Raw genomic sequence first — 25,219 nt, forward strand, 5'->3', positions numbered from 1 at the left:
AGAAGACATAATATAAAAGAAAAAAAAAAAACAAAAATGAAAAAAAAAGATACAAGGCACAAAATCTTAGTGTTGCCAGTATGATGCTATCCATACTTTTATAACCCTACAGCTCTGTATGCAGACCAGATACCCATTTTCTAATATAGAAAGACATATTATCCATAATGGTATGGTGAGCACACTCCATAAGTCCAGAGAACTGTGCTAAATAAGGTGTGGGACAATTTTTGACATGGAGGGGACACTTCTGGTAACTCACCAAAAAACCGGCACATCTTAAAAGCCAGGGGCAGGTCAATATATATTTTTATTAAGGACATCTGCACAAAACTTGCAGACAGACAACAACCCGTATGGATTCCTTACTATAAAAAAAAATCGCTCACAATACACTAGTAATTAGACATGTGCATTCGTTTTCGTCCGAATGCATTTTCGTCCGAATTTCAGGTATTTTCGTTATCGTTTTAACAAACGATAACGAAAGTGCAGAGTCCGAAAAACGAAAGATCCGACATAAACAAATGCTTTATTTTCGCTTTCGTTGCTACAACAGTTCGATATAGATAGGAGATTCGACATGATGATGACAATAACAAACCAGTGGTCGAATGTGCCTAACCTTAGCTCTATTAGTCCAAGATTATTCTACATAGAGAGAAAAGATTCGATGTAGAGAGAAAAGATTCGACGTAGGGGAGGAAAGATTCGACATAGGGGAGGAAAGATTCGACGTAGAGGAGGAAAGATTCGACGTAGGGGAGAAAAGATTCGACGTAGGGGAGGAAAGATTCGACGTAGGGGAGAAAAGGTAAATAAAAATAATGATGATGATGAATGTTATTGGCTGATTGTAACCAAAGAGGTGGAGCAGTAAAATAGCTAGAACTAAGTACACACGTACTTTGGCTTATGGTGTCTGTTGAAAGTTCTAAGAAGATTCGACGGAGCAGGTAAACTATATTGCATTGTACAGTTTAGCTGCTCCGTCGAATCTTCTTTGAACATTCGATAAGGTGACCTCTCAGGTAGAAATCTTACAAATGTTTAAAGCCTTTTACCAAACTCTTTATACCTCTGCTCTTCCCCCCGACTTCCAGCCAGAGATGTTGCAAAACCTTTTAGATCCACTAGCACTTGGCTGGCTGTCGAATGAGGAACGAGAATCGTTGGTACGCCCTATTTCGGCCTTAGAGGTTTTAAAAATTATACGGTCCTTCCCTTTGGGCAATGCACATGCAGCATTTTTGGCACCCATCCTGGCCCAATTATACACCCTCTGCCTATCCAAGGGTGATCTGCCCCTTTCAATGCACCAGGCCTATCTTACTTTGATCCATAAGGACCTTAAGGACCCAGAGCTATGTGCCTCATATAGGCCAATAGCCCTATTGAATAATGACCTGAAAATCTTAACCAAACTGCTGGCTACCCGTCTATATCCATTATTACCTTCGGTTATTGACTCTGATCAAACAGGATTTATGCCTAAAAGGTCAACCGACGTTAATCTTAGGAGACTCTTTACTAATATTCATGCCCAACACAATAACTCCGGTACCAGAGCTATTGCCCTACTAGATATAGAAAAGGCATTCGACACTGTGGAGTGGCCCTTTTTGTGGGAGACTCTACGTCGAATGGGTTTTCCACTACGGTTTATATCATGGTTGCAGGTGATCTATAGGTGTCCCATCTCATCGATTCGTTTGGGCTCCAGACTCTCAACTCCATTTCAACTGTTTCGGGGAACTAGACAGGGCTGCCCTCTTTCTCCGGCTCTATTTGCTCTAGCTATAGAGCCAGTTGCAGAGGCTCTCCGTACATCGCCTCATATTAAGGGGCTTAGGATAGGCATGCTGGAGGAGAGAGTAGCCCTGTATGCTGACGACATGGTTTTATTTTTGGGGGACGCGGGTCCATCACTTCAGGGTGCTCTGTCACTCCTCAACACTTTCTCCATGGTAACGGGCCTCCGGGTAAACTGGCCAAAATCTACTCTATTTCCAATAGATCAAGCAGCCAAATTGACATCCTCTCCAGATAGCCCATTAAAGTGGGTTGACTCCTTTAAATATCTTGGGGTTTGTGTCTCTGCACAAGCCTCAGATTTTCTTAAATTAAACTTGGATCCGGTAGTGGGGGATATGAAAGCTAAACTCAAGGCATGGAATAATCTCCCCCTATCGGTATGGGGAAGGGTCAACTTGCTTAAAATGAAGGTCATCCCCAAATTCATATATTTATTCCGCCATTCCCCGCAGTGGATTCCTAAATCCTTCTTTACTAAACTAAACCAACGCTTTTCAGAGTTTCTCTGGGGCTCCTTACCACCGAGATATAAGTTAACTACATTAATGAGGCCACTATCGCAGGGTGGTATGGCCTTTCCAGATTGCTATAAGTACTTTTTGGCGACACAGCTGGTGACAGTGGTCTGGTGGCTAAATCCTGATAAAACCAATGTGGCCTCCGCTTTGGAGGCCACTGTGGCAGGCTCCTGGGAATCTCTTCAATACCTAATTTACAGAGGCCCATGTGCCCCACACTTATTAACTCCGTCTATGCTTACTACTTTACGGGCCTGGAAAATGGGCTTGGCTATTGAAAAACACAGCCAGATGGGAATTTCCCCTAATAAACCCCTATGGCTAAACCCCAATTTACCACATTTTTACAAATCTATTGACCCCCAGATATGGACTAGATATGGTATAAAATTAATCTCACAAGTGGTGTCTTGCACCTCACTGCTTTCTTTTTGTCAGCTTTCCTCCCAGTATAATCTTCCGCAGCACTATCAGTTCCGTTATCTTCAACTTTCGCATGCTTTCGAAGCCCAATTCCCACGTTCGTCCTGTATATTAATACAGTCTAAACTGGAGACTACTCTTAGATCCGGTTGTACAAAAAAACCTATATCTCACATATATCAGCATTTAATCTATGAGTCCTTGCCTCCGTTGGACGGCCTTTTGTCCCGTTGGCAGCGTGACATTCCAGCTTTGAGTGGCGAAGATTGGGATGGTGTTTGGGACTTCCCTTTTAGTTCGCTAGTCTCTATACGTGACAAGTTAGTCCAATTTAAAATAGTCCACCGGGCGTATTTCACTCCCCACAGACTTCATTTGATAAATCCTGCCCACTCCCCTAAGTGTTGGAGATGTAGCTACACCCCCGGAGATTTTTCCCATATCTTTTGGCATTGTCCAAAGATACAACAATTCTGGGGGGAGGTACTAGGCCTAATCAATAAAATTGCATCCACTAATCTACCACTGTCTATGGAGATTTGTATGTTGGGCCTTATAAAAAAATTAGTTCCTGCTGTAGCTAAACGCACGATGATTGGCTTGCTTCTATTTTACGCTAGGAAAACCATAACATTTCAATGGAAGAAGCCCTATCCCCCCACAAATGTCCAGTGGAAACGTTTGGTTAACGATAATCTTCCACTATATAAAGATACCTATCTTAATAGAGGCTGCCAATTGAAATTTAATAAGGTTTGGAGTGGGTGGCTGGAGGAAATGAACATTGCTTACTAATGTTGGACTAGCTTCAGTTACGATACCAAGAATCGACGATTAAATGTAATTCCTAGTTAATAGGTATAGGCCTTTATGGGCAGTGGGGGGGCGGCCCAAAAATTCCAAAAATCCCCTTTTCACTTACATGTTAAAATTGTATTGCATGGATGTATTCCTCTCTTTTTCTTTCCCTTTCATTTTTTTTTTTTTTTTTTTTTTTTTTTTTTTACCTGATGTACTTGCGATATTACCTGTACAAGCTAGACAACCAATTTGTATATGTCTTTATGTCTTTGTGTCTTATAAGGAAAATTTGAATAAAAATAAATTTAAAAAAAAAAAAAGAACATTCGACAGACACCATAAGCCTTCAATGACAGATTCGACCTTAATTTGGATTTTCGGACGAATGCAATTTTTAACGAAAAACAAAATAAATAAAAACGAATTTCGGGAGTAACTAAATAAATTTATTTTTCAGACGAAAATGAAATTCCGAAACGAAATATTTCAGTGTGCACATGTCTACTAGTAATAAGATTACTAGTAATAGTAATAGATTGCTCAAACTCATCTTAAAGCTTTATACTGTAGAAGTAACACCCTCCCAGACATGTTGTTAGGATGGTTAGGTACTGTAAATGCAGGGTTTTTGTTTTTTTGGCTACTCTGTAATCAGTGGAGCAGTTTGTGATTGCTTTGGGCTGTTCTGGGCTCCACTGGATGCAGGTTTGACTGCTTCCCCCTGCTTTCTGAAGGATTCTAGAATGCAGTGGGCTAGAAAGGCAAATGAGAAAACTAAATAGTTATGTTGTCTCAGCCGATCCCTGGGGGAGGATGCCTGGGAGGGTGCCCAGAAAGTGGCTGGGGGAGTGCATAAATAGTCTGGGGTCTGGAGCTGCTCTTGTCCAGGAGAAGAAGTTCCCAGCCCGAAGGGTTTGCTGTCCTTATAAGTAGCCCAGCTGAAATTCTCCTTATGTTCATTGATGTCCCAGCTGTTTTAAAGTTGGGAGGTCTGTTTGCTGAAAGTCCCAGAAACTTATCAAAGGATTTAGCTGAGGATCTGGTCGGGAGAGTTGACTTGAGAAATTATATATCTGATATAAATGATAATATCTGTCTGATAGTAGAAGGAGGCACCCAAGTATACAGGGACATAGTGAGTACAGACTAGACATGTGCATGCCGAAAAAATGTGTTTAGTTTAGTTTCATTTTGATTTGTTAATCTAGTTATTTCTTTTAGTTCAATTCAGCTGATTCGTTCAATTCGTATTTGGAACTCGCATTTGGAATTTTCGAATTTTCTTTGAATTTACAGATTTTTTTTTATTTGAAATGGTCAAATCGATACATTTTTGAATCGGTCGAAATGAAAATGTTATGTTGTTTTCAATTTGAATGCAACAAAGTGAACAAACAAAAGATCAAATGATTACAATGATTCTTTAAATCACCTTTTGGCTTAATAAAAACAGCATTATTTTGAAATGGTACTCTTATAACACACACAGTCTTTGAATTCAGCAATATGTGTAATTAGAATTCGACTGGAGTTCAATGTAAAATTCAATTTGAATTTTAGTCCAAATTTCTGAATTTCGGACGAATTTCATTTACGTTGTTTGGAGCATTCGGTAAAATTTGTTTATATTGTAATTTGGGTATTCGGATATACCCGAATCTCCGAATAATGAAAAATCTATCCGAATATTAATTCGGAACAAAATTAACCACACATGTCTAGTACAGACCTGAGTGCTAGATCCTGGTGACCATTGCTGCTGCTATCCCTTGTGTATCAGTACTAGTGCTTGCCTGGCCTGGAATATTTTTGATTGTGTCTCAGTGCTATCCATTTTCTGGGTCATTACTAAAGGGACTGTTCTAAGGAGTAGAGACAAAGTGAAGAGTGTCCTCTCATTACTGTTCAGCATTAATGGAGTATCCCACAGCTCTCTGAGCCCTATCCAAATTCATTCAGCGATAAATATAAAAAGGAAAGGCAACCCCTAGAGTGAAGAGTGTCCTCTCATTACTGTTCAGCATTAATGGAGTATCCCACAGCTCCCTGAGCCCTATCCAAATTCATTCAGCGATAAATATAAAAAGGAAAGGCAACCCCTAGACTTTCCATTGAGCCAGAAGAGTGGTTGTTGTTGTGTGCCTGGCTACTTTTGCACTAATATAGGAAAGGAACCTGTGGCAAATCAGTGGTTCTTGAGGGGGTTAGTGCTACATACTGTTTATATTAAAGTATGGGATCAAAAAGACATGTCATCGATAATACTCTAAAAATGATATATCGATAATGGAATATTCTTTACAGAGAAACTTAGCCTTTTTTTGTGTGGGCTGTTTATAAACATTTGGACAGTTGGCAACTGTGGCCGTATGTTTTATGCAATCACCCCTTGTGTTTTTCTTCTTCATTCTTCAAGATGTTATGTTACATTCCTTCCCAACCACAGATATAAGGTGCAGTAAAACTGTGCTACATTTATATGGCTACCTAATCTTAATCCCAAACCAGCTAGGCCATTATACAGAAGCAAAATATTTTAAGAAGTCAGTCCATCCATCAGTTTTTTGAGTCTCCATTGGAAATGTTGTTTTTCCCAGTTGTATTGTTTTGCCATGAGATAAGTTCTCTATTCCTCTGTTGCCTCTGTTCAAAATTCTAACAACTGCATCAAGCGTAATCTGGCAACTGGCTCTTGGTTGAGAACACCTCTAACCTGTCATAGTGGTCAATATATAAGGTTTAAGGTTGTATCTGAGTAGAAAGTGCAATAAGCTGACCACCTATCCCTGAGAATAATGGCGATAATGGAGTCTCTTAGGACTGAGCAACTACATTTCTCTAAATTGTTTGCATTCCTCTCTTGGAATGGTACTGTATACACACTGGTCGCAGAATAATCTAGAAAATTTGACCATTTTTAACCAGGCTTTGACTGAACATATGATTGAACGAACAAGGATACCAACCATCAAGGGTTTATATATTTATTTGACTAGAGTGTTGGCAAACACATGATGCAGCTGACTAGATATATTTTTCAAGCAATAACAGAGTTTTAGTTTAGACAACTATAAAATTGTGCAGTATGTCGGCATAAAAAAATATGAAGCACATCTTTGCAATTCATGCACATTTCCCCATGTGCTATCCCTTTATAGACCCTGAAAGTACAGAGAAATATTTATTTATCTGCCAAAAATGCGCTCTTATTTCCTGTTGTGACAAACACAGCATTTTATGGACTGAAATAACAAAAAGTTGTGCCAACCATGCCAAATTGTCTTTTGTTCAACTATAGAATTATTTCTCCTCTTCACATATCCACAACATGTTATAAGACAGGAAGAGTGAGCAAGAAGTGACAGCTGTAATTTCTCATAAGTTTAACAGTTTTTTGTTTTTTTTGCACTTATCAAACAGACGCACTTTCCATCATACTTTCCAGATGAAAAGGGAGCAAATAAGTGAGGTTTATTTATAAGGTTGCCATTCATTCTAGCATGACCTGAGGAGAGATTGGAGACTCTGGGCAAACCATTCAGAGCCATCCTTAAAGCCTGTGTATCCTGTCCACAAATAGAGATTGCCTATATAACAGTAAAGAGCTGAGGTTTCATCTACATCTACACCTTTGTTTGTTCAATACCTCTATGTTCATGCCTGCATGATCCAATGTTATGTTATACCTGTGCCCACGTTTTACCTATAGGGGTTGAGCGTTCAGATGTCTGTCTGTCTTTCTGTTACTGCAGGGTTCTGTGCTCAGCTGTCTGTCTGTCTGTCTCTCAGTTGCTGCAGGAAGCTGTGCTCAGCTCTCTCTGGTGCTCTGGCCGTGGAGACGTGATTGAGGATTGGTGTCGATGTGATTCTTCTGCCTTTGGTGTGGATGGACTCCCAACCTGCGCCCCTTTACCACAACCTGTGTAAGACTTTTTGATCTTTAACCCATCTAACTCTAGTGTTGTCTGGCCATATGTGTCACATCAGCTTGTTTAATAGGTGCAATGAATAATATGTTGTAGTAGCTCAAAGCAACAACTGGATTTCAATCTTTATTTATTAAATTGTCCAAATTTTTTTTTTTTTTGATTGAGTATGGGATAGAATCCTTTTTGGCTTATAATGCTATCTGGGGCTCTATTAGGGAGATTATTATTTCTGTCTATGTCAATGTTGCAGAATTTAACTCACTTCCTGGCTAGTGAAACTGTTGTTGGGGGAACAGGAAGTAAAGAGAAATCTCTATAATAGAAACCCTGATAGAAGTAAAGCCCAACAGGTGGTCTAACACTGCCCTGCTCTATCTATCTGCTCTAAAAAAAATACTTTTTTAAAATCAACAATAAAAACGATGACGATTGCATGTTGTGGTTGTTGTTAAGCTCATGGCACACACTGGTCAGCGTGTATGAAAATATAAGAAAGAAAAGCAACCTAATTCTTTTTCATTGTAGAGTTTTAAAAATTAAAGAAAGCTGATTGGCTTCTAAGGCCAAAACAAACAGTTTTTCTTTGTGTAATATTAAATTATAATGCTTATTGTACCTTCGACAAATGAAGTAGACCTGTTTATCACAGCACAATGAGCTTCTAACTGAACTGGCAGATCATGGGACTGTATGTGTTATAGCTTCCCATTCCTATATATTCAGCCTATTCATGTAGGCATGAAATTGATATCCTCTAGATCAGCCTTTTTCAACCAGGGTGCCTTGAGGTTTCTTCAGGGATGCCTTGGCAAACTGCCTAAAAATTGATCAAAAATTGTATGGAAGCCAGCAGATGGATGAAGTCTGCCTTTTAGTTACACAAAACCTCAGGTTTTCATTATGCACTATTACAAATTTCTAGACACTGGCATCCTAATGACCAATGACAGTTAATGAACATTTAAAAAGGAGGATGTCTGTTGCCTCCACAGCATTCTTGTTTGACCCTTCTGTGCCCTCTCCCTCATCAATGGGGTGGCATTAGCTGACCGATGGAGATAAATTGAGGGAGAAGAGAAACATTGGAATATTAGCAAGTACCAATGTGCAAAAGTGCATTTGCTTTGGAAGAATAAATGCCCTCTAACGTTGGGTATCCTACTTGTGGATGTTGCTGCGTTATGAAAAAATATTAGAATAGTTTTTTACATTTTAGAATGGGGTGCCTTGTGACTGTCCATCATTTTAAAGGGGGGCCTTGAGATCGTCTAAAGGGTGCCTCAACTAAAAAAAGTTGTGAAACACTGCTCTAGACCAGTGATTGTCAATTTATCAGTTAAAAGGGACCTCAAATGTGGCCCCTGACATCACCGAAGGGTGATGTTCAATATATGTAATTCTTGAAAGGACTGACATAAACTGCTGACCTAAAAAAAGAAATGAGAGTCAGAGAGTATGGACATACTACATTTTTGGATGGGGATATGCTGCAGAAGATAAAAACTGGCAAGATGTTAAATGAGGATAGTAGAGATCAATGCTATCGCCCTGATCAATGTTCCTACTACAAATTGCAGAGGTCCAAGAGCTGCACATCATATGCCAAAGGGCCGCATGCGGCCTTCAGGCTGGAGATCCTCAACCAAAGGGACACTGTTCCACTGACAACTAGTGTAAAGTTGGGTACACATGGATCAAAATCTATCCAGTTCTTCAGGAACTGGACAAATTTTGTTCCGTATGAGACCATCCATGTTTGACAGAAGTTGATCAGTGGATCAAACAGGATTGTTGTAAAACCTAAATTCAATCAGCTACTGCATCGCTGATGAGTGTATTCTGACAGTGGAGGAGTCCTCGCTGCCAAAATACAATAACATTGCGGGAGGGATTCCATATCCACCTTGCTTGTGTGGATGGGGGAATCTGTTTCTTCTTTCATTCAGCCCGCCCTGGTAAACAAAAAAAATCTAAATGTGTATACCCAGCTTAAAGGTACACTACAATTTTCATAGTCTGTGTTTCTTTTCTGGACATAATAATTTGTTAAATGTAATTATTATTGCTAGATAGAGCAAGGAAGTATTGTAAAAGTATCCACTCTAGGTGTCAAATACTCCAGGTACGCCATTTTTTATTTAGCTATTTAAAACTTTCTTCAATTTACTGAACAAGCTATTATACCGCGACCTTTAGTAATAACAATTTTTTTAGCAACGGGGTTCCCTGGTAGCTCAAAATTTTTTCAAAGGTCCCTCTAGGCTAAAATGGTTAAAGGCTGCTCTTGACAGATATGGATATTCATTAAATATGCTCTAGACCAGCTTTTCTCAACCTTTTTAAGATAGAAGAACCCCTGGGATAATTTTCAAGTCTTGGGGAACCCCTGCTAATAATTACTATAGCCCAGGGTAAATTAGCCTGAACAGTAAGTTGAGATGAAAGAATAAACTAAGAATAAAAAAATCTAGTGCAATTAGAGAATTTGACACCCAGGGCTGCTCTATAGAACACATTTTTCAGTAATAATAATGAAAAAAGGAATAATAATAATAATGACCAGAAAAGAAATTTGAAAATGAGAAAATTGTAGTGTAACCTCACATCAGTGGTCAGTGGAAAAATGTCTCCTTGCCATGATGGAAAAGATGCCCCACTGGTTATCATTGGTGATCAGTAAACCATAACCTTCCTTTGGTGGTCAGTGAAGTTCTCCATTGATTGTTACTGAAACAGAACCCTCTTTGGTTTGGTAATCAGTGGGTGTAGGACCTTCTTACATTGGTAGTCATTTGGAGAGTCAGCGAGAGAAGAGCCCCATTACACTGTTAGTCAGTGAAATATATGCTCCTTTCATTGGTGATCAGTGGGAGGAAAGCCCACTAAAGTGCATGAGTAGTTACTTATCTGTCATAAATTGTGTATTGTTCAAGGATCCCCTAGAAACCTCTGGAGGAACCCTAGGGTTACACACAGGGCTGGTGCAAGGATTTTTGTCTACTTAGGCGAAGGTACGTTTTGCTCCCCCCCTACACATTTCTGCCGCCAACCCCCCCCCCATGCAACCCTCCCACCACTGTATGGTATACACTTTATTTGCACTCCAGTGTGTAATGGGGGGGGGTTATGCATTACCCGCTTCCCCTCACTGGCTACTGACAATCGGCAGATGGAGCGAACTAAAGCTTCCACATTGCTCCCATTAGGAGAGAGGGCACAGCATTAGAGAATGGAAGACAGGTATTTTAAAAATCTGAATCCCCAGCAAGTAGCTGGGGATTCAGATTTTACTGCCCCAAAAAATACACAAAAAAAAATCTGTGCGCTCAGATCCACAAGGTAAACTTTAAAAGGGCCCATGCACACTATAATACGTTGTGGGAAACCCGCATTCCCTGCTCGTTTCCTGCACTGCATTCCAAACGCACTGCCCCTGTCATCTGCAGCTGGTGTCAGTGCAATGTTAATGACACCCCAAATGCAGGTTGCAAATACAGTGTGTTTGCCTTCACTTTACAGGAGTACCATATGATCCAGTTGCAGTGCACTTCCAAAAGTAAAGCATGCACCCGGATTGCAAGTGCACCTGGATTACAACTGAATCATAGTGTGAATGGGCTCTCAAGCTGTGAAAAACAAACGGTACCCAGCACAACAGGAGCCTGTAAGTGTAGCATAAAAACAAAGAATTTATGTAAAAACAAGATCTAAATGCACCCACAAAAGGTGGAACCGATCAGTCATTAAACGAAGCTGTGCAGAAGATGACACACTGCTCCGGCATCACAGCCTGAATCAGTAGGAGAACCGGCCGGAGCAGGTGGGGGATGACATACTCGGTTGGAGATGAGACGCCGGCTGCTCTCAAATAGGGTCCCGCCTCGTGGATCGGCTCCTATGATGGACATCACACTGGTCCAATTTCTCGGCATTGGACCAGTGTGATATCCATCATCATAGGACTCGATCCAGGAGGCAGAACCTTGTTTGACAGCAGCCGGCTCTCCTCCCCCTTTTCCGGCTGTGATCAGGGCTGGACTGGGACAAAAATTTGGCCCTGGACTTCACCCAGACTGGCCCACTTTGACAGGTCTCTCCCATGCCGGCTTGCCACCCAAGCCCCCCCCCCACTAGCTATTAGCCGTTCTACATTATTTCTCTTATAGGCAGTACCAGTGGGGAAGCTAGACATTATTTCACCTGGGGCAAAGAATCAGTTTGGTGCCCACCCCCCCAATGGAACAAGATTAGGCAGGAAAGTGAGGCCGCCCTCCTTCCAGATCGTATGATGAGCTTCTAAGTGTTGACTTCTGAGCATCATGTCTGTATTCAGGCGCGCTGCATAACTAGCCAGGGAGAGGAGGTGAGCACTGCGGGGGGGACAGAGGACTGGAGGGAGGCAGCGGTCCACTGTCACTGAAATCGGCCCACTGAGCCATCGGCCCACCGGGAAACTCCCTGTAGTCCCAATGGCCAGTACATGCCTGGCTGTGATCCTGGTGCAGTGTGTCATTTTCCATACAGCTTTGTTTTATGCTTGATCGCTTCACGTTTTCTGAGTGCATTTCATTTTTGTTTTTTATAAACATTCTTGCTTTTGTGTTACACTTCATGGCTCTTTTTACCTTGGGTACTTTGTTTAGATTTTCACCCCAACCCATCCTGGTGCCCTAAGGCAGCTGCTTGACCCGCCTATATGCTGGTGTCGGCCCTGGTTACACAGTACAGTGGTTGGGAAAGTCTGCTCTAAACAGATATGAATATTCAGAAAAGTGTGAGCAACTGGAGTATTAGATATAACCATACTCAGTATAGTTTGGGGCTTGGCGCATGATAGAAATGGAGACACTGAAGCTGCTCCAATCCCATTGCAGGCCTAAATGTTGCAGCACCCATGTAATCCTGCCAGAACATTATATTTTTGTTTTGTCTTGAATGGGACATTACAAATTCACTTAACAAAAGGCCCAATGTGCTTCTGCCCTGAACGCAATATATCCAATCTCTATTTTCCTCTCCTATTCATATGAACATGTCTTTTGCTGTTTTCAGTCCCTTCGCCTGATCCCCAACATCATTGTCATCCTCTGTTCCCTCAGGGTTGCACCATATCACAGCTCTCATCTCTCTAAAAGATCATTGTTTGCAGCTGTCTCATTTTTTATATGATGCAATAAACCATGTTTTATTGATAGTTATGTTTCCACAGACCTCAGTCTCATGTTCTGTGTCACACATCTCTGAGCTTTGTGGGATATGAGAAATAATCTTTCTTTTTATTAAGTTATGGATCACAGCCTGGCAAACCTCTTTTGTAAGCTATGTGTGTCTGCGTGTTCCATTGCCATATGTTTTGTGTGCCATAAAGCTGCCTTGTGTGTATTCCTGGGGATTTGGTCTGTGTAGTATTCTATTACTGGCTCCCAGAGGTCAGACGGTTGTGTAATAAAAAAAGCTAATAATTATTGAGAATACTCTTTCCAGCAGCGCAAATTATAAGGTGGAAGTATGTAATCCCTTATTTTACAGCTTATGGAGAACTGTCAATTTATATAGCAAAACAAAAGAGCCAAGTTACTCACTATTCATTTATTAGAATATAATAAGAAAAAGGTTTCCACCCGAAGGAGCTTGCAGCTGCATTATAAAAATGTCAAATAGTGCCTAGAAAAGTATTTATTTATTTATTTTGCTTTTTGAGGAAATGTTTGCGATTTATCCTGATCAATTAGCTATTATTAATACTACTTATCTTAGCATAAGGCGAATGAGCTCTATATCAAGTAGTACTCTTGTCCCAAAGTAGGGCTACAGGTAAATTTAGTTGTGCTGGGTGGTAGCCAGCCTGGCTAATTTGTAGTGTTTAGTAGTCAAATGGCTTTCTTCCTAATCCCGTTTAGCTGTGGCTTCTCCTTTTTGTCAGTAGATGGTGCTGTTGCCTTTGACATTATTATGATGAGCTACAGTGAGTTCAGGTTATGAATAAACATAACTTTCCCAGCCAATCAGATTTACTGCTATGATTGCTGGGAGGAGGTATTTATTTGGAAGGAGTCAGGTGATCGGGGGTCCTTCCCACCCAGGGCTGCGACCTGGGTGAATGTGTGTAGAACAGCTGCTAGGCCTGAAGCCTGAGGCCTAACCATGTGCTCGAGGTTCCACAGAGGAGAGCCTGCTAACTAACTGGAAGCATGCGGGAAAGGATGGAGACCTGAGATGAAGAGGTGACTCTTGCATGGATCGGGGATCCATTGAGAGCCTAGGAAAATGTCAAGATGGAATCATCTATGAAGTTCTTGCACCTTCTGTGCAGTTAAGTTCAGTTACTATAGGAGACAGCCTATTCTACAAAGTACAGATGTGCTGATTCAACTTAAAGCCACTTTTCCTGCTTTATCTCACCTTTTTGTCCAAGGAGTCTGCCTGTCTGCTGATCGTTACTATTTTTGACTACAGGTGTTCTATACCCTATCCCCTCTCTCCCACAATTTTCCTGTTTGTTAGAAATAAACTTCTCCTTGTTTAAGCGAAAAAGTGACTGGTGCCCACTTTCTATCTTGTTCATCGCCCACCATGCCTAGTAATCTGCATCCTGAGGAGTTATGTCGGCCCTCCCTGCCTCTGGGGGCATCACCAAGCCCCTGGAAATGTGGGGTAGGCACTATATTTGGCGCCCAATGTGGAGTCAACGTTATTTTTGCTGTGGTCACCCCTAGCAACAGACTACAATTACACAGAAATTTTGTTTAGCTCTGTGAGAGAGTGGCAAGTAATGTCTGTGTACCTCAGAGACTGTGCTATTGTTCTTTTAAACTATGTGGGGAAGAACCAAATTGTCTTTTTACTCTTGGGAGAGTGTCAGCGTGGTCTTTTGTCACTTTATGCCAGTGCTGAAGGGGCTAAGGCAGATTCAAGAAGAGTTTTGGCGTGCTGCTAGAAGAAAGAAGCAGGCGCTGAAGTTTCTCCTGAGCAGCCGGACCAATCCCTTGACAGGGGGAGGAGTCGCTGCTCTGCACCTGTGCGCACCGCCATTTTGGGTCTATGTGCTGTGAGACAGAGAGGCAAGCATGGCATATTTTGGAGTCTCCAATACTGACTTTAAAGTCTTTGTACCGGGTATTGGTACTGGCCCTGTTGGGCTAAAGGAAGCAACTACACCGGAGTGCGGTACATCCCTAAAGGTAACCTGATGCTTTACATGGTGGGAGGCTACTACACCTGCCAACACTGCTGTCCATGCAGTGGAAGTGTTAGTTCCCACTAGGGATGAGCTGAACACCCCCCTGTTCGGTTCGCACCAGAACGGACATTTTTAAAACTTTTTTTGCATTGATCCATGTCCCCTGGGGCAGGACCCAGGTCCCCAAAAACTTTTTTTGACAATACCATGCATATAAGCCTTTAAAATTAGCACTTTTGATTTCTCCCATAGACTTTTAAAGGGTGTTCCGCGGCTTTCGAATTTGCCGCGAACACCCCAAATTGTTCGGCGAACTGGTGAACAGCCGATGTTCGAGTTGAACATGAGTTTGACTCGAACTCGAAGCTCATCCCTAGTTCCCACTGTCACCGTTCATTGTGAGTACTTGGTAGCCATGGCCCTTACCAGGTAGTGCCTGCATCTACTGCTACTACAGGTGAGGCTGCAACTGAGGACTGTAGACTTTCTGTGGCTGTCCATCGGGCTAGGTATGCCTGTTCATCCCGCGGCCGTGGGGAGAGTTGATCCCGTGTCTTGCCACACCGATGTCTGAAGCTGGTAAGCCAAACTGGGATGAAGAATGTACAGAAAAGTGATAACTGTTTATGAATGTTCTGAGATGTGCATGTTTGTGAAGATATCCAAATTGCTGCAGTTACAGCCATTGTCACATACTGATGGCTGTGACACTTGTTGCCAGTGGGAATTGCTGGTCCTGTCTTGAATAAAGTACTTGCTGCAATTATTGATGCTTTTACAGAAGGAAGAAAAGTTATGCATAACTTGTTCAATCTGTGCTCACAGCCCATGGCATGGGGCTGGGAAGCATGTTGTCGCTATTACTGGGAGCCGGTTCTGTGCTTACTCCTATCATACTGCATCAAGAATTACTTCCTGGGTATGTTGAAAGCATACTACTATCTTACAAACCTGGGATTATGGTTACTGCGTTTACCCAGACTGTGTTATTGCTCAGAGGCCTAATCAAGCTGATGTGCAGTATTACAATACCACTATTGGATCATCCGGAAAGCCTGTTCAACTATCTGATCCTTATTACTACTGGTAATGCCATTCAGCTATTGAAATCTTGCTTTCAATTGAAAAGCTGCTCTTCATTTGAAAAAATGTTGTTGTGGGGACACTCCTGCCTGTGATGTTTGCTGCTGGACTGTGCCCCTGATACCCGAAGTTGCAGGAGGTGCCCTAAAAGTGACATGCTGGCCTGTTGCCCTGGATTGCCAGTATGCCTTGCTCTGATATGCTGATCTGCTGCTCCTGATTGTCAGCATGTCTTGTTATCCACATGTGAGGAAAGTGATCTCAGTCACCTGCCGTGATAAAGAAAGGCTGAGATATGTCCCTATGTGCTAGGCAACTTTGTTGTTCTGGAAGATGGATCAGAAGAGCTCATCGTATTACAGTCACTTGCATACCTGTGTGGCTAAAGTTCTGTTTAAAGTAGCCATGCATTCAGCTCAAGTGTTTGTCCCTGAGATTAGGGAACCAATGGAAAAGTGCTGACTATGTTTATTACAGTTCCAAAGAAAAGTGCCTATTGGACTTTGGAGATCCAAGGATAATAGGATGTTTAGCTAGTTAGTTAGTCAGGAAGGCTGTGCTGTGGCAATTGGGCAAGTCTTCACCTACAATTTGAATGGACTAGAATGTCTACATGCGAACTGCTCTCTGTTACTGGCCACCAGATGGTGTGAGGAGCCAATCTGAGTGAGCAGTAAGTTCTTTATCTTCATAGTGATGTGCTTAGGAAACTAATGCTTTAATTATATTGATAGATGGTATATATACTTCTTGGAAGGATGTGTCACTCTCAAGGGAGTTGAGCCCCTTCATAAAGTTGATATTTCTATGTACAGTAAATTGCTAAAGAGTAAAGTATATTAAGATATGCTAATGTGAGTTTACCTTATACATGTTTGTCTTTCTTGGATGAGGAGAGACAGTGTCTCTTATTAGATAGATAGACAGTTAGGATGTAATGTCATTTGCTTTATTGCATTTTTTTAATCTATTTTCATGTGGAATGCCACACATATTTGTAACTCAAAGTTTATCTTTCCTGTTATCCTTTCCTATACACTTTTTGCCAGGACATCCACTCTCAGGCTTGAGAGCATATGTTTTCTTTTGCAGACTCTGAGGACGTAGTCTCCTGGACAGGGGGAGAATGTAGCACCCTTGTCCCAAAGTAGGGCTACAGGTAAATTTAGTTGTGCTGGGTACTAGCCAGCCTAGCTAATTTGTAGTGTTTAGTGGTCAAATGGCTTTCTTCCTAATCCTGTTTAGCTCTGGCTTCTCCTTTTTGTCAGTAGATGGCGCTGTTACCTTTGATATTAATATGATGAGCTACAGTGAGTTTAGGTTATGAATAAACATACCTTTCTCAGCCAATCAGATTTGCTGCTTTGATGCTGGGAGGAGGTATTTATTTGCAAGGAGTCAGGTGATCGGGGTCCTTCTCACTCGGGACTGGGGCCTGGGTGGATGTGTGTGGAACAGCTCCTGGCTGCTAGGCCTGAAGCCCGAGGCCTAACCGTGTGCTCAAGGTTCCGCAGAGGAGAGCTTGCTAACTACCTGGAAGCATGAGGGAAAGGATGGAGACCTGAGATGAAGTACCAGAGGTGACTCTTGCATGGACCGGGGAGAATAAAAACCTGATTTTAGCTCAAACCTCCTCATATACCAATTATTACAAAAATTGTTTAAACTCGCTGTATCAACTAGAAAAATACTTTATTTTGGTCAAGTAAGGAAAAGGTTAGCAAATCAAAAATGGTACCACGTCACACAAAAAGGAAAATCATACCATTAATAGCCAATTGTCCACCTAATGTGTATACACATATATATGTTTGTGACCCCAGAGTGTTACTAAGTTTAATATACCATGACCCCCTGGCTAGTATTGCCAGTAGATGGGGATATATAATAATAATATATCCATGGCTTTATATTGTGTTTGGATAGATGATCCTGCAAAAGGAACAGTTCAGTATAATCCCTTAATTCAATACTATGGCATCTGAACCGCAGTACTTGGATACAACTATTAAGGAAAATACACACTGTTCATATCTGTTCGATTGTAGAAAGGAACACATAGATTAGGGTTAAGTGGTATAAAAAAGACCACCTGTTAGTTAGAATGGGAAAATAAACCATGGATACCGACTGACCACTGTGACAACATCGCCATGTTTTTCATGAATTAGTCCATTAGTGTATCAGAATGTTCTTTATTGAACTGTTTTTACTGCATGTTGCTGTCTGACAAGTAATCTCCACTGCTGTGTCACATGAATTTCAGATATTTCAATATCCAATTAAGGCAACAATACGTGTAAAGTTGACATTTTCTAAGGCAAAAAAAGGTAATTTGCCACAAACCTAACAATGTTGCAAGTAATTTAGTCTGAAGTGGTATGGTTGCCAATTACTTCATATCTTATCTCCTCTGTACTTAAGATAAGTGGCCCTTAGCGTTAATCAAATCAAATTGTTTTGGAATGTGTGGTCTGTAGTTGAGCAGCACAATTTCTTAGAAACCTTCATACCATGTTCTTTAGTAGCTGTGCTTTGAATACTCTATGGTAGTTGGGTGATTGTTCTGCTGCTATGTGCTGCCCTACCATTCACCAGCATACCTTTTGAGGTCTTGGACTGCAAGGACATTGTCCCTTGTTTGTATAATGGGCCTGATTTAGATTAAATTAGATTCTTGGGTGGCCTTCGTCCACCCAAGAAAAACTACCTACTTCAGCTGTGACCATTGCTTGGGAAGTCTACTGCCAGATATGTTCTCTGTTCTACAAGGCTCATCTTTACAGCTTCATAAAATACACACCCCCTTCAACCCCCCAGGAGTTGTTATTTATGTGGTGGCACTTGTCAGTGGTTGACGACATAGCAGCTACCATTTTAACTTTTTGACAGACCGACATAATTCAAATTACCTTGGTTAGTTATTTTCAGTTGAATAAGGAAAGCATTTGAGTTATTGGCATTTTGATTAGATAGACAGTACAGTATTTCAGTAGTGTCCTTTTAAACTAAAACCTTTGCTCTGGGAACATTTATTACCAGTACATTTTCATTATGTGCATTTTTTTATTTCAACTTTTATGTTTTCAAAAAATATAATAAAATGCTTACCAATGTTTAATGTATGATTTTCAAATGATAGATTTGCAATAAGAAGCAGAACTCATTACAAGTACCCCTTGGGGTACATACAACTAGCTGAAATCGAGCTCTGGAGATAGTCTGGAGACCTGGAACATGCTGGGCCAAGAACAAACAGAATTTTTGTGAATACTCACTGGCTTTTAATACAAGAGTATCCATTTTTAGCCAACTGCACCTTGTGAGGAAATATAGAACTGTTGAAGTGAATAGCATGGTTCTATTATAATTCATTAAATCATAAGTATTGATTAAGGTTTAGAAGATTTAAGTTGACCATTATTCTGCATATTTTTAAATATTTGTCCAAGTATATTACATTAAATGAGGTTCCCTCTTTTGTAGAAGGCCAGAGGGCTGACATATGTTACTATGCAGCCTTGCAGTATAAGCTCCATTAGATTCAATTTGGGAGAGGGAATCCTCTCCTAGTTGGCATAAAGCAATTGCCTTTTCTGCCCATTTGTTAAAATAGCTTGGCCAGAGACACTTTATTTTAAAGTATAACTAAAGGCAAAACTTTTTTTAGTTTAGGATAGAGTGGAGACAGATTAGAACACCTGTCAGTTATTATTGCTGTCTGTGCCCTCGTTAAGGAGATTTATCCTCTCTATTTGTCCTGTTTTACCATTATCACTGAAAGGAAAAGGAAAAGAAAATCCCAAATTTTGGGTTGTCCCTAGAAGGTAATAGAGGACATTTTCCAATTTCCTAAGGAATTCTCTTAAATTTGCAGAGATTTCCTCCCACTTCCTGCTTGGCTATGGCACAGAAAGTAAAAGGAAATCTCCGCAATGGGAAACAGATGGCGAAAAAAAAAATTGGACAGGTGTTTTAACCCTCTCTTGCAAAATGAGAAAAAAATAATGTTTTGCCTATAGTTCTACTTTAACCACTTCCCGCCCCGCCTATAGCAGAATGATGGCCGGGCGGTGGTTCAGTTATCCTGACCGGGCCCTCATATGACATCCAGCAGGATAACATGCCGGCCCGCACGGGCGCGGGGGCGCGCAGCGCGGTGATCAATGGTGCTATGTGGCACTCTGACACACTGCATCTCCGTTCGTAGTAAGGAACCTCTGACAGGGGCTCCTTACCACATGATCAGCTGTATATAACAAAATGACCAGAGGGTTTGGGAAAGGATTCTTCAGAGAGGAACACACAGGTTTTTGAAAAAATACAAAATGGAATACTTTATTAATAAATAATCCATCCACAATAACAATTAGAAACCATAAATTACCTCCACCATGAACATGAAATCAAAATTGTAAAACGAACAGACACACCACATGTATCCTCCTCATGCACTCAAAAAACCAACCCAATATAGCCAGCTACCAGTGGCAATCCTAATTAATTACGGGCAGGGAAGTAATTTGTAAAAAACAGTAATCTGCCCTAAAAAAAAGGGGGGATCCATCCGCAGTTTCAATAGCAGTCTCTAATTAATTATAGATGATAACAGTCCTGCCAGTATGTGACGAATGGAGATGTAATACACTGGGATAAAAGACCGCTGTTTGTGGATCCTTGAAAACTGAACTTAGTCTTCTCAAAGTTGCAAATACTGTAATGCCCTGTACACATTGATCAGACATTCCGACAACAAAATCCATGGATTTTTTCCGACAGATGTTGGTTCAAACTTGTCTTCCATACACACAGTCACACGAAGTTGTCGGAAAATCCGATTGTTCTGAACGCGGTGACGTAAAACACGTACGTTGGAACTATAAATGGGGCAGTAGCCAATAGCTTTCGTCTCTTAATTTATTCTGAGCATGCGTGGCACTTTGTGCGTCGGATTTGTGTACACACGATCGGAATTTCCGACAACGGATTTTGTTGTCGGAAAATTTTATAGCAAGCTCTCAAACTTTGTGTGTTGGAAATTCCAGTGGAAAATGTGTGATGGAGCCCACACACGGTCGGAATTTCCGACAAGAAGGTCCTATCACACATTTTCCATCAGAAAATCCGACCGTGTGTACAAGGCAAAAGTGTTGTAACAAGTCTGTAAAAAGTATCAATGTAGACCACATAAAATAAAGCAGCTTGATTGAAACAAGCACATACCTCCGTTCTGCTCTGCTCCTGCAGAGAGTTATCAGTGTATGTAGGAAAACAGCTTGCCTCACCTCTCAACTGGAACTGCTAGTAGATGAAATAAAGGTAGCCTGTAATAGAGGATCCTCAGAACATTCCAGAGAAAGGGGTACATTCGTGGTTGTCCTCAGGTAGTAGTAAGTTATCCTGTCCAGGGAGGGCTGGCTGGAGTGAATCAAAGCACTTCGCTGTACTCTGCACATGCTGCTCTATTGACGCTTCCCGCTGACACGCCAAGTTCTGAAGCCGTACAGCGCTGGGAGCGGAGCTCGTGTGAAGATGCTCTAGGCGGAAGCTTGACACTCAACAAGCGTGCACCACTTTCTGGATGATAAGAGGGTGATTGCATTCAGTGACTGTTTTCCAGAGCAGCGGAGGGTGTAGAAAGTCCCAACAATCTGCACTTATGCAGCTAGGTGATCCATACGCCAGGCAGAAAAGGGCAAGTTGGGGGGGAAAAAGAGGTCAGGGAGTATGGAAATAGATTCCCCAGTGGGTGCTGTGGGTAAAGGGCGTCTTGCTGATGCGTTTCAATCGACAAATGATTTTCTTCAGATTTTCGTTTGTTCGCATTAACAGAGAGAGCCAATTGGCGGCTCTCCCTGTCGGGGGGTGGGGGTCTGTGCTGATAATCATCATGTTGATTATCAGCAAAGCCCCATCAGATGTGCCATCAACAATGCCAATCAGTGCCCATCAGCTGCCAGTCAGTGCCCCATCAGAAATGCCTGTCAGTGTTCATCAAAGTGCCAATCAGTGCCCACAACAGTGCCAATCAGTGCCCACCACAGTGCTAATCAGTGCCCATTAGTAAAGCCTGTCAGTACCTCATCATCAGTGCTGTCCATTAGTGCCACCTGTCAGTTCCAATCAGTGCCACCTGTCAGTGCCCATCAGTGCCACCTGTCAGTGCCCATTAGTGCTGTATATAGTGCTGTATATCAGTGCCACCTATTGGTGCTCATCAGTGCTGCATATCAGTGCTGCCTATCAGTGCCCATCAATTCTACATATCAGTGCCTCCTCATCAGTGCCCATCAGTGCCACCTTAGCAGTGCCGACTCATCAGTGGCTCCTCATAAGTGGCCATCAGTGCCACCTCATCAATGTCCATCAGTGAAGGAGAAAACTAAATTTTATGACATAAACAAAGAAAAACTTTTTTTTTTAAAGTCAGTCTTTTTTAGTTTGTTTAGCAAGAAATAAAACCCCCAGTGATGATCAAATACCACCAAAAGAAAGCTCTATTTGTGGGAAGAAAATGATAAGAATTTAGTTTGGGTACAGTGTTGCATGACCACGCAATTGTCATTCAGAGTACAACAGCGTTGAAAGCTGAAAATTGTCCTGGGCAGGAAGGGGGGAAAGTACTCGGTATTGAAGTGGTTAATGTCTCCCAAATTATAATCAGTTAAATCTATTTTATCTAGCATATAACTTGGTCAACAGTAAGGAGCCCTCCCAAATTTGTTACCACAAAATAGGAAGCACAGAGTTATCAAGAAAATAATTGTTATATTAGTGCACCTTTTGGCTCTATTCCTGTGGAGGAGACATCTGTTGGAGGTTATTTTTGTGGATTTGCACAAAGCACCTCTAGGTATTGAGATACTAATAGAGCAGTTGGGATTACTATACCAGTAATGAAATAAGAGTATCCCTCCACAAGATGAGAATTTAAGAATGGAGGTTCTACTTTAGGTATAACCTGTCAACCAAGGCATTTTGAGGCTGGATGGAGAGCCCCACACAAGGAATGTCTATGTAACCATGTAACTTTGGCACCTGGATCCCACAGGGCTGTATTACTTTCCAGTTTTTTTTATGTATTTATTGCCTCAATGTCCTGAAGAAGCAGATAGTGAAATGCGTTGAGAATACAGCCACCTATTATGCGCATATATGAAGGGGGAGTGATGGGGCTTATAGTAAAGCACACTTGATTCTACCAGTAGGTATTCCCATTAATGGACAGAACCCCTTTCAATGTTGTCAATTGTCAATAATGCAAAGCAAGATCTTTGCAAATAAAGCCCAAATATCTATGATTTTTTTTTCAATATTACATTTTATTAAATATTTTGCAAGGGTTAACTATGATGTATCCATGATGTTACTTGCCTATGAAAGCGGTCATTTCACTTGTTTTAGTTCTTAAACAGGACTAAAACATATCAATGAAAGACCCACAGTAGAAAAAATGTACTATAAGATATATTATGGCTACCTCTGCTGACTTTCCCATAATCCTATGTTCCATTTCTTAGCTTGTTCCACAAACTCTGACTGTCTCCTGAGCCACACAACCAGCTTGCTATCCACATGTAATCTGGTGATTTAGCCTCCAGCCATTGTGGCTAAGTGTACATATTTAGTTGAACATACTAAATTACAGTGCTGCTTGTCAGATTTGGTCAATGTCGTCTTTTCCTAGCAGTGAATCATTGCTTTTTGTTAATTCAGCCAGGCTTCAAGTGTCTCCTTCTCTGCCTCTCAGGTTACATCTGTCTATGCTGCAGGAGCCGAGCAGTACCCTCCTGGTGCTGGAGTGGCAGCATTTAGAATCTCCGATCGGAGCAAGAATAGTGGACTACATCATCAGCCAGGAGAAAAATGCTGACAAACTAGACCATTCCAAAATGGAAACAGGTAAATCCCTATAGAATAGAACAGTCCTTGTTCTTTACTTTTCTTCAGACAACTGGGAACCTTACACACAAACAAAAATGTAATATATTGTGGCTTACTAGCCCATAGATATGGTAGATGCATTTGTTTTGTTCAGGATTATTTTCTTTATTTTCACCCAGTGATCCTGCCAGTAACACAATTCCTGCCCTGGGGTGACCATGCTTGCTCACCATGCTGTATCTATAGAGAAGCAGCTTCATCAAGATGGAACTACAGAACACCTATCCCCCTCCTCTTTTCTATAATATGGGGATGGTGTTCTTTGGTCAACAGAGGGAGCTGGACACAATGATAACTGATAGAAATCAGAAGCAGAGTGCACCAGAAGTTAAAGTGTTACTAAACCCACAACAGTAAAATCAGTCTGTATATGCAGTAAAGCATGCTTGTTATACTCACTGTGAAACCTAAGGGGTTAATCCTCTGCATTGTGTAAAAAGGCTGTTTGATACTGTCTTCTCTGATCCTCCATTGTCCTCAATCCATCTCCTGATAGTGCAGGTTGCCTCAGGGGCAAGCTACACTTGCTCAGTTTGGTGTATAATGCTAGAGATTTTTTTCTTTTTCTTGGGAGAGTGCATGTGATCAGCACAGGGCCAATCAGCACTGTCCAGACAGAGGGTCAGGGGTCCTGCATCCTGATAGGATGATCAGGGGAGAATGAAAACTCCTCCTACAAGCTTTAACTAGTGCTCAGCCAGACACTGATCGAAGTCACAAGGCTGCTATATACTGCTGATGAGAAAAGGTATTTAACAGTTTATATTCACTAAAACTATTGCATTTCCATTTTCTATGTACTGTGGGAGACCAGATATAGTGAATGCAGGGTCCCGGGTTTAGTAACACTTTAACATCTCACAAGATTTCTGGCAGGAATAATGGGTATTTTATCACTTATTGAACAGATATAACAAAACCTTTTCAGTGGTATATTGAGAAGCCTAAAAGGGAGCAAATAAGAGAAGTTCATTGTTAAAGTTCACATTCACACATTAACTAGGATGATATCTGTATGCAAGTCAGCATTCCTGGAATGTTGCATCTTATGTGGTCCTGCTGGGAATAAAATCCTTAACTGTCAATTAACTAAAAGATAACATATATGGGGGGTTTGGAACTGTGGTGGTGTCTGTCAAACTGTTCAACTGAAAATGATTTTCATTTCTCACAAGGTTTTGCATGGGTCAGGTATATATACGACATGCTTTTTTCTTTTCCTTATATTAGCAATTTTTCTGTACATGCATGTAAAATCCATTCACAAAAATCATTGAATGAATGTTCATGTATTATTCGTCTTTTGTGCTGCTATCTTCTGACATTAATTAGGCTTTGTGAGCAGAGCAGAAAATGAAGCAATATGAGGTTTACTGTCTAGGGGACAGTAAACATTTTCTGAAAAAAATACTGCTAATGAGAAGGTAACACTAGTACAGCCATGTGCATGCAACACAATGTCTATAACACATCTATACAATATTTAAGTACATGTTTTAAATATTTTGATATGAAAATGTGTGCTA

The 25,219-nt window shown here is 41.2% G+C and overlaps 1 protein-coding gene across 1 annotated transcript in view; it reads left to right on the plus strand.

Annotated features, from left to right (window-relative positions):
• ASTN1 (astrotactin 1) overlaps positions 1-25,219 on the plus strand; it is an 843,969-nt gene that overhangs the window by 805,302 nt on the left and 13,448 nt on the right. Inside the window, exons 17-18 of the mRNA XM_073592047.1 lie at positions 7,347-7,480; positions 23,500-23,651. Coding sequence (XP_073448148.1) covers positions 7,347-7,480; positions 23,500-23,651 — 286 coding nt within the window. The remainder of the gene's footprint in view (positions 1-7,346; positions 7,481-23,499; positions 23,652-25,219) is intronic.

This window comes from Aquarana catesbeiana, linkage group LG07 (genome assembly GCF_042186555.1).
Source record: "Aquarana catesbeiana isolate 2022-GZ linkage group LG07, ASM4218655v1, whole genome shotgun sequence".
Taxonomy (NCBI): Eukaryota; Metazoa; Chordata; class Amphibia; order Anura; family Ranidae; genus Aquarana; species Aquarana catesbeiana.